Source organism: Plecotus auritus, assembly GCF_963455305.1.
Source record: "Plecotus auritus genome assembly, chromosome: 14".
In the NCBI taxonomy this organism is placed as follows: domain Eukaryota; kingdom Metazoa; phylum Chordata; class Mammalia; order Chiroptera; family Vespertilionidae; genus Plecotus; species Plecotus auritus.
The window spans coordinates 2,029,833-2,039,234 of record NC_137780.1 but is presented as its reverse complement, the minus strand read 5'-3'; the positions used below and the strand labels follow the sequence as shown (position 1 = coordinate 2,039,234).

The 9,402-nt window shown below is 48.9% G+C and overlaps 1 protein-coding gene across 1 annotated transcript in view; it reads right to left on the bottom strand.

The window, feature by feature from the left end:
- Nucleotides 1-5,908, bottom strand: part of ZBTB41 (zinc finger and BTB domain containing 41) — a 27,135-nt gene extending 21,227 nt beyond the window's left edge. The window contains exons 1-3 of the mRNA XM_080651273.1: nt 5,794-5,908; nt 3,842-5,146; nt 990-1,197 (exon numbers count right to left, since the gene is read on the bottom strand). Coding sequence (XP_080507399.1) covers nt 990-1,197; nt 3,842-5,003 — 1,370 coding nt within the window. The 5' untranslated portion in view covers nt 5,004-5,146; nt 5,794-5,908. The remainder of the gene's footprint in view (nt 1-989; nt 1,198-3,841; nt 5,147-5,793) is intronic.
- Between the last annotated feature and the right edge of the window lie 3,494 nt (nt 5,909-9,402).

Below are 9,402 nucleotides of genomic sequence, written 5' to 3'. Positions count from 1 at the left end.
AATGCATATGCCTCAATGTATGCAGAAATCGTCAAAAAGTCTAGACAGACTTTAAATACATTCAGGGAACTAGCTACTCAGAGGTAATCTTCAAGGTGATTCACTTAATTTTTGGGGTTGTTTTTTTTGGCCAGATTTCAATAAATTTAATGTCTTAGAGTTAAATAGTCTCTCTCACAAATTTTTATTTTATCAACTAAAGACAAAGTTGAGCATGAGGAATAAGCTTCCCAGACTTCTAAAACCCTTGATAGAGTTCTAAAACTGTATTATTTTGAAAACAAACTTGCCAAAACCCAAGACAGAAAACAAGATAACTAAATTGCTATATCTGAAATTTCTAGTCTAGACCAGCCTTGGGCAAACTACGGCCCGCGGGCCGGATCCAGCTGTTCTATCTGGTTCTCTTGCTCTCCCCTCCGCTCCTTTACTTTGAATTTATATTAGTTTACACAAACACTCCATCCATGCTTTTGTTCCGGCCCTCCGGTCCAGTTTAAGAACCCACTGTGGCCCTCGAGTCAAAAAGTTTGCCCACCCCTGGTCTAGACTAAGGAGCGCGTTTCAGCTTCAGAAGCCTTCATCTCAACAGCATGAATAAAAAACGTTAACAAACTAACCTTTGCCGCTCTTAATAAATTTATATTGATTTTTTTTTTTTTTTAACAGAGAGGAAGGGAGAGGGAGAGAGAGTCAGAAACATCGATGAGAGAAACACCGATCAGCTGCCTCCTGCACACCCCCTACTGGGGATATGCCCGCAGCCAAGGTACATGCCCTTGACTGGAATTGAACCCAGGACCCTTCAGTCCGCAGGCCGACGCTCTATCCACTGAGCCACACCGGTCAGGGCTTAATAAATGTATAGTCTGCAAAACCGTAAGCAGTGACAGCACTGGAGACAAGCCCTCCGCCGCCATTCCGGGCATCCTGTGTATTTGAATTAGACGGTACGGTGACGTGTGTGACGGAAGCAAGGTCATACTTGCCTCTTGACGTGCTTGGCCAGCGTCTTCTTGCTGGCGTGAAGTTTATTGCAATAAGGGCACTTGTGCTCCTTCTGATGAAAGTCCGTCCCGCTGCTGTGCTTCCTTCGGTGGACAGTCAGGTTAGACTTGGTCGAATAGCGCTGGTGACAAATGTCACACTCAAAGGGCTTCTCACCTGTGTGAACACGTGTGTGGCTCTCATATTTCCCTAGGAAAAGAGAGAAAGCTAAATTAAATTCAGTGCCTTTGCCACAGCGACTGAAATTTGACAGTGGGGGGGGGGGCGGAAACACCCCATGGTTATTAGCCTAGTTAATACACAGACCCACACCCACACCCACACCCACACCTAAAGGAAGTTTACCTAAACTTGTAACTTTGATAAACCTCAATGACTTATTGTTCTGAGCTTACTGCTCAAAAGACACCCTCCCTCGAAAACTTGGGTCACCACTTCCCCTGTGTTCAAGGGATAAGACTGAATGCAGGCCTTGATCGGGAGACAGCTGTGCTTGAGTGTCGCACGAATGACTTTGCTCTGACATCACAAATAACGAGTAGGTTTTATAAACTAAAGAATTAAGCTACATTGCGCTTCAGATCAGTGTTCCGCAATTCCTCGGGTTGTGAGTAGCTCTGGGGGGTGGAGGGGAGGGACAGAATACAGGAGAAAACATCCGAGTGCATTCACACCGGTTGGCATGTCAGAGACACTAGATTAATGAATAACAAGAGCAGCTAGCATTCCTCCAACACCTTCTACATTTCCTACGTTGTAAGCAATTCGATCCTCACAATAACCCCAGGAGAAGGTACCATTAGCATCCACCCCACTCTACTTACAAAGGACAGAAGGTTAAGGAACTTGCCCAAGATCTGGATTCAAAAATGCAGGCAGTGGGACATCCCACAGCTCATGCTGTTTTAACCGGTATGTTATAATACCAACTGCAATCTCCAAGTACTGGGGGAAGAACACAGCCCCCATGAGGCTAAAGAAGGGGGGGAGGTAGGGGGTGGAATAAAAGGGAGGGGTAATGTAAAATACACTCAGAAAGGTAGGTTGGAAGTAAGCCTGCAATGTGACCAATTTATTCCCACAATTACCTGCGCTGCCCTTGGTTTAAAAAGCTGCAAAAAGCTAATATATCAGGACCTTCATCTTCAACAGTATTTTCCCAAATTATGTGCAAAGAACTTTCATTTCTTGGGGCAGTAAAAGAAGTGCCCCAAAAGTGTCTTGTGATGGATTTATTTCAGGAAATGCCAGGTTACGCAAAATGAACAGGTTTCTTCACCGAGACTTGGACAGCGAACACAGATGGTAGCACTGCTGTGCCATCAGTATACTGTCGCATATTTTGAGAGGGAATGATTACCAATCCTATATAATAAAAGGCTAATATGCAGATCAACAGAATAACAGAACGACCGGTCGCTATGATGCGCACTGGCCACCAGGGGGCAGACGCTCAATGCAGGTGGTCAGTGTGCTCCCACAGGGGGAACACCGCTCAGCCAGAAGCCGGCTCGTGGCTAGTGAGCGCAGGGGGCACTAAGCCATCAGCTGGACATCCCCTGAGGGCTCCCAGACTGCAAGGGGGCTCAGGCCGGGCTGAGGGACACACCCCCCCCCAGTGCACGAATTTCGTGCACCGGGCCCCTAGTACCTTATAAAACCAATTTCCACCTATACCAGTTACATGAGGAACTCAACCCTGCCAGACACATGGGGACGGATTAAACTGAGTAATTTTCCAAAGTCAGGTTGCACTCACATGCTCCTTTTATCATTTTATGTGGTAGAATACAGCTCACAATTTCATAACTTTGATTTATATGGAAACTATAAATGGTTGCAATTTAGAAGTTCACATTAGAAAAGTTCATATGAGAGACCTTCAAATATTAGTTTATCTAGCAAATATTAGATATCTTAAATATTCACTGACATATTTTTAACTTAAGCTGTTAGACCACATTTCCCACATATACTTTTCTAATAAGGGAAAAGTTGATTTATTCATTATTACAACAACCGAAGAATCTACTAATGAGGACACTTCCTAAAGACTCTTCCTACAAAATTAAATCACAATCAGTACAGTTTTATTCTCAACTATATAACAGTCTAATCCAGGGGTGGGCAAACTTTTTGACTCAAGGGCCACAATGGGTTCTTAAACTGGACCGGAGGGCCGGAACAAAAGCATGGATGGAGTGTTTGTGTGAACTAATATAAATTCAAAGTAAAGGAGCGGAGGGGAGAGCAAGAGAACCCTCCGCTCTTTCGGCTCCGCGGGCCGGATAGAACAGCCGAACGGGCCGGATCCGGCCCGCGGGCCGTAGTTTGCCCACGGCTGGATCTGAAACCTCCCAATTCTAAACAATGCCAGACACTGGAAAAGTGACTGTATTTCTAACTCACATATTGCCAACTTCAAGAGGAAATGGCATACACATTACTAAGTTAAATCTAATATAACCTAATTCAATTTTCTATGACTCAAAAATAGCACTTACCTATGAAATTAAATTAGCATATAAATCAAATCTCTACACTCATCATAACTGATGCTCTGGAGTTTCTCAAACCAAATACACAAACCAGTCCCATCACCTTCCGTCAGGGAACGAGGAAGAGAAAATAAAGCCTTATAAATACTTAAATTATTTCCTGAACCACAGCAAATTTAAACGAAAGGACGAAATCTGTACTGAAAATCCAACACCCACCCTGGGGAGGTCTTCTTTTGAAAATTGACTTTCCAAGTTCCGTTTTTAATCATGGCCTTCAAGATACCCCTGAACACTAAGGTGTTAGAGACGGAAGACACGCTCCCTTTCCTTACCTATCCGGTCAAAGGTTTTATCACATATAGGGCACTGCAGGATTTTTTTGTTATTTATTTGAATGACCACGGGGGACAACCCCACGTGAAGACTTCCTACAGAGTCGCCCGTCTCCGGTTCCTCCTCTTCCTCCTCCTCCTCCTCCTCCTCCTCCTCTGCATCATACGGCTCCTTGTCGCTCTGCTCTTCGATGTCAAAGAACTCACTGGACATCTCCTCCTCTAGCACATTTTCCTCCGCGTTCCACTCGCTCCCCGGGTCCTCGGAATCATTCCTGTCGGGCTTCTCCTTGTCGAAACCGTCTTGCACCAAATTGTCTGACCCATCGCCACTTTCTGGTTCGTCATCATCGCTGGTGTCGTCAAACTTCACCGGGAACTTGCGGTTCCTTTTCGACCTCCTCGCGGAAAACCCTCTGTCCAGCATCTTTAACCCATGTTTTTTCCCTAAAAAAAGGGACCTGTGCGTTTTGGCCAAATGATTCTCTAAAGACTTCTTGTAACAAAAATGCCGGCTGCAGAATTTACACTGATGATCATCCGAGAGCCTGCCGGTTAAGTCGCCGAGTGTTTCTTCCGGGGACGACTGCTCATGGAGCTGCGACTGGAACGGGGCGACACTCTCATTATTGAGCAACTTGACCGCATCAATAATGTCCAGGAATTTCGCGGCCTCTAACACGAGGGGTATCTCGTATTTGGACACGAAGAACTCCGACGTGTAGAGGAATTCGAGCAGGTGCTGGAAAACGGTGTGTGTGACGTGATCCAGGGTGACGACATCCGTGCTGGGGTTTTTGCTCAGGCACGCGTGGAAATAGCTGCTGCCCACGGCCACCACCACCTTATGGGCGCTGAATTCCTTCCCTTCCACGATGATGAGCAGGTCGCAGAAAGACGGCTGCTTCTGCCTGTCGTCGTTCAAATACTTGAGCAAATTCTTATGATACTGCCAAGAGCTCAGAAGCTTCCTCTGGTCGGGAGCCGGGGGCAGGTCCTGGTAGCAGCGGAGTGCCTCCGGGCTCGGTCTCGGGGCGCAGTGGGCGTAGGTCAGCGGGTCACACGCCCCGGCGGCGACAGCATGTCCCTCGGGGGAATCGTTCCGATAGCCCAGGTGGATTTTCTCGTCAAGACTGAAAGTAACCTTTCTCCTTTTCTTCATTGCAGGACGACAGTTCCAGAACAGGAAACGTCATATGTGTCTGAAGGGATGTATCAAGGGGGGGGAAAAAAAATAAAAAAATAAAAAAATAGATTGTCTTGGATATCGGCTACTTGGAGGGGCGTGCCCGAGGGTTTCGGGAGCTGCAAAATAGTGTAAGAACGGCGGCGTTAGCTAGCTCCGTGGCAAAGGCATCCCGAACCCCGCACCCCTCACCCCAACCCGCCCATCAGCCCTGCCCACGTCACCGCGAAAGGATGGCCAAGTCTCAGCGTCCACTCACTCGGGGCTGAGATTTCAGGGCGGGGAGCACGGAGGGCCGCGTCGGGAAAGACAACCCACAAAGGGCTCGCGGAGGAAGCCCGAGGGCACCCGGGGGGGTCCTGACGCGCGCACGGGGCGCGGGGAAAGGAGGGGCGCCCGCGACCCCCGAGGGTGCAGGTGGGCGAGGGCTGCGTCCGCGGGCGGCTCCGGGGCGCTGGGCTGGGCTGGTGACAATAAGGCCTTCGCCGCCGCGACGTCAAGTCCCCCCGTTACCATGCTTTTCTGGGGCGCGTAAGGCTCCCCACTTTGGAGACACAGAGCGCCCCTCGGCCAACGCCAACCCGGCGGGGACGCCACCCCAGGAGGAGCGCGCCGCGCAGGACGAGCGGGGTCAACCTCAGGGACGACCCCGTCAGCGGCGGCGCCTTCGCAGGCCCAGCCCCGGCGGACACGGCGCTCGCCGACGGCCACCCCGCACCCCTTCCCACGCCGGGGTCCTCGGGCTAGCGCCCCGTTGATCCATTACCGGGAACCCAGGGCTGCCCCGCTGGCTGCCGGCCGCCGCGCTCCACTCCCGGCGCGCTCGCTCCAGCGCCGACCCACTTCCGGGTTCAGCCCCCCTCCCTCGGCGTCGGCCCCACCGACCACGTCACTGCGCGCGCCGCCGCCCAGCCGCCCCACTTCCCAGCGCGCCGCCCGGCGCCGGCCACTGCGCATGTGTGCGCGCTCCGCGGCGCGCAGTCTCCGTAAACCCGCCCCGCCCGCCTGGGGAGTCCAGCCATGCGCATGCTCCGTAAGCCCTCCCCGCCCGCCCTGGGAACCTAGCAACACCCGCAAATCCGTGACTCCGGGTTTTCGGGGTGATTTGGCGGCTTGCAGGGATTGAACCCCTCAGAATCCCGCAGGGAGCCTTGTTGGGAAAAAGAAGGCGGGCCGGACGGATGGGAACTGGGGGGCAACGAGCAGGGGCGCCCTAGCACCGAGGATCGCACCTCCCTGTGTGCAGCTTTGTAATGGGCCACGCAGCCACCCACGGGCCGGTCCCCAAACTCTGCATCGGAGGAACCCCCGTGGACAGCGTTTCCTCCTTTTTTCTTGAGTCAAAGAGCTAACGCGGATGCTCCTGAAATTATTCTTTAATGTCTTACTGTGCACAGAAGACATGGGGAAATGTACATATAAATAAAATACAGGCCAGTAGGGCAGGCGGGGGAGCCAAAACAAAAGGAAAATGATGAGCCGAAACCAGTGTGGCTCAGTGGATAGAGCGTCGGCCTGCAGACTGAAAGGATCCCAGGTTCCATTCCGGTCAAGGGCATGTACCTTGGTTGCGGGCACATCCCCAGTAGGAGGTGTGCAGGAGGCAGCTGATCGATGTTTCTCGCTCATCGATGTTTCTAACTATCCCTCTCCCTTCCTCTCTGTAAAAAATCAATAAAGTATATTTTAAAAAAAAAGAAAAATGATGTGATGTCTCTAAAATATTTCTTTATTAAGCACTCAGTCAATGATACTCTTTCAGAAAATATTCAGTAGGTGCATGTGCATGTGATCTGACTTTATCTTTCAATTAAAAAAAATGTAAAGTGCCGAAACCGGTTTGGCTCAGTGGATATAGAGTTGGCCTGTGGACTGAGGGGTCCCAGGTTCGATTCCGGTCAAGGGCATGTACCTTGGTTGCGGGCACATCCCCAGTAGGGGGCGTGCAGGAGGCAGCTGATCGATGTTTCTCTCTCATCAATGTTTCTAGCTCTCTATCCCTCTCCCTTCCTCTCTGCAAAATATCAATAAAATATTTTTTAAAAAATAAATAAATAAATAAAAATGTAAAGAGCTTTGAAGTTCTTTTCCTTTCCCAACATTTGAAAGTCATATTTACATAATCGATTCAAACTCAGAGCAACTTTCTGGGGGCCCAGAGGAAATGAACAGCGACAGACACACACCAGTGCAGGTCATAAAACATCGGTACATTGAAATGTTTGACATAAAAACACAGTTGAATATAGCAAGCCTGCAGAGCAGCAACAGCCTAAATGTTTATAAATAAACTTTTTTTCCCCACTAGGGGGTGCAGTGTGTCAGTGCATCAAGATTTCCACAGCTCCTTTAGTGAGTGTACTTTATAAATAACTAGAAGCCTGATGCACGAAGATTCGTGTAAGAATGGGCCTTCACTCTGGCCAGAGTCACCTTTCTGCCTTTGCTCCAGCCCGGAGCCACCTTCCCGCCTTCCCACGCTGCCCAGAGGCCCCGAGCAGCTGGGGCAGTGCAGAACGCCTGCACCCCCAGCCTCTCCACCTGCGTATGCAAATTAACCCACCATCTTTGTTGGGTTAATTTGCATACTCACCCCTGATTGGTGGGTGTCATGAAGGTATAGTCAATTTGCATCTTTCTCTTTTATTAGTGTTGATAACAAAGAGGTGATTATTTCCAAGACACTGTAGGATGTTGAGCAGAAAGAAAGAAAGGGGGAAAAAAGAGGAAGGAAGGAAGGAAGGAAGGAAGGAAGGAAGGAAGGAAGGAAGGAAGGAAGGAAGGAAGGAAAGAAGGAAGGAAGGAAGGAAGAGAGAAAGAGGAGGGGAGGCCTAAAGGGGCCACTTCTCTCTATGGTTCCGTCTCCTTACATTTGCTTCATACATCATGTCCAGGGTTTTTCATTAGCGAAAGGAAGTGGGAAAGGTACCCCACTCCACTCTTCCTGGAAGAGGTTCCAAGAATACGTTCAGATTTTTTTAAGCGGTTGGAAGAAAAAGCACAAAAGAGAAATAAAAATCCATGACACCGCGAGGATTCGATGAAATGCAAAATTCAGCGTCCGTCCATAAAGTTCTAAGTGCCCATGGCTGCTCTTGAGGTGGAGGAGTGGCATCCGAGACTGTCTGCTTGACACACCCTAAAATATTTACTAGCGGATTCTTTACAGCAATCGGCTAACCCTTGGGAATAACGGGATGAATTACTAGCCTTTTATTAACAGAGCTGACAAGAGCACCTCCTCAATTAAGACTAATAGGAAGAGAATGGAAATGGGGGTCGCCCCTACCCAGCTGTAGGCCTTGGGGAATATAGGCTAAGGCGCTAGGTTGAAATGTCCGTCAGGAAAAATGATGCTACCGTAGAAGATTTTTTTTTTTTTTTGTCCTTCTATTAGTACTTCCTTCACGTTTTAACATCTCTGATGTGACTTATTATCGTTTAATTGGCAGCATCTTTTTTCTTTCTTTGTGATACATAAAAGGATGATGCACCTTACAGACGATGGTGTCTTAGACTCAGTGAAACATGACACTGGTCTGGAGTAATCATAAATAAATCCTTTGCAATTAAAATACGTACTCTTTTTTTTTTTTAGCTCCTCAGGTTAGATTGAATAACTTGTTTAAACACTGACCTCAAAGTCGCTCTTTCAAAATTCTTGTTAGCGCAAATCCTTTTTCCAATTGAATGAATTTCTAGCAGGGTCTGATCCAAACACCGTTAACATATATTTTTTTTTCCTACTCACCAAACGTCCCCTAAGAAGCTTGAATGCTTCCCAGGAATATTCCTGCTTATGATTCCACATGCTGTTGTGTGCACCTGTAGTTTTTTCTGGCACGTGGGAGTCCTATAACCAAGATTGTCACTGTCATAATGCTGACCCTCTCTTACTCCTCAGAGTCCTACATAGCGAGTCCAAAACCACATGTGAAAGGCATGATGCAAGAGAAAGAAAACAAACAAACCATTGTATCATTTCCCCCCTCATCTAACCTTCCCAGGACGCTTCGCAGCTAGGAGACAGTTATCGGCAGAGACAGGTTTCCCGATTAGAAGGTTCATTAGGGAGAAGGTACAGAATACTAATCGCAAGACGCTCATTCGCGCTGACAAGGCCTGACCCGGTGGGCACTCATCATTGACAGCGGAGTGGCTCCCCGGTGGTAGCGGCCCACGGGCCAGGCGGGGAACACGTGTTCTTCGTGGAGGAATGTAGCAAATGCGAGCAGGCCCCCATCATATGCCACTGCTTCTGAGAACTCCCCCGAGAGCAGCCAGCTCTTCCCCAACGGGTTTGTTTGCTCCGCAAAATGCTCAGGGGGAGTTCGCGTGTTACCGCAAAGCAGCTGAAACTGCGAGCTCTGGCGGA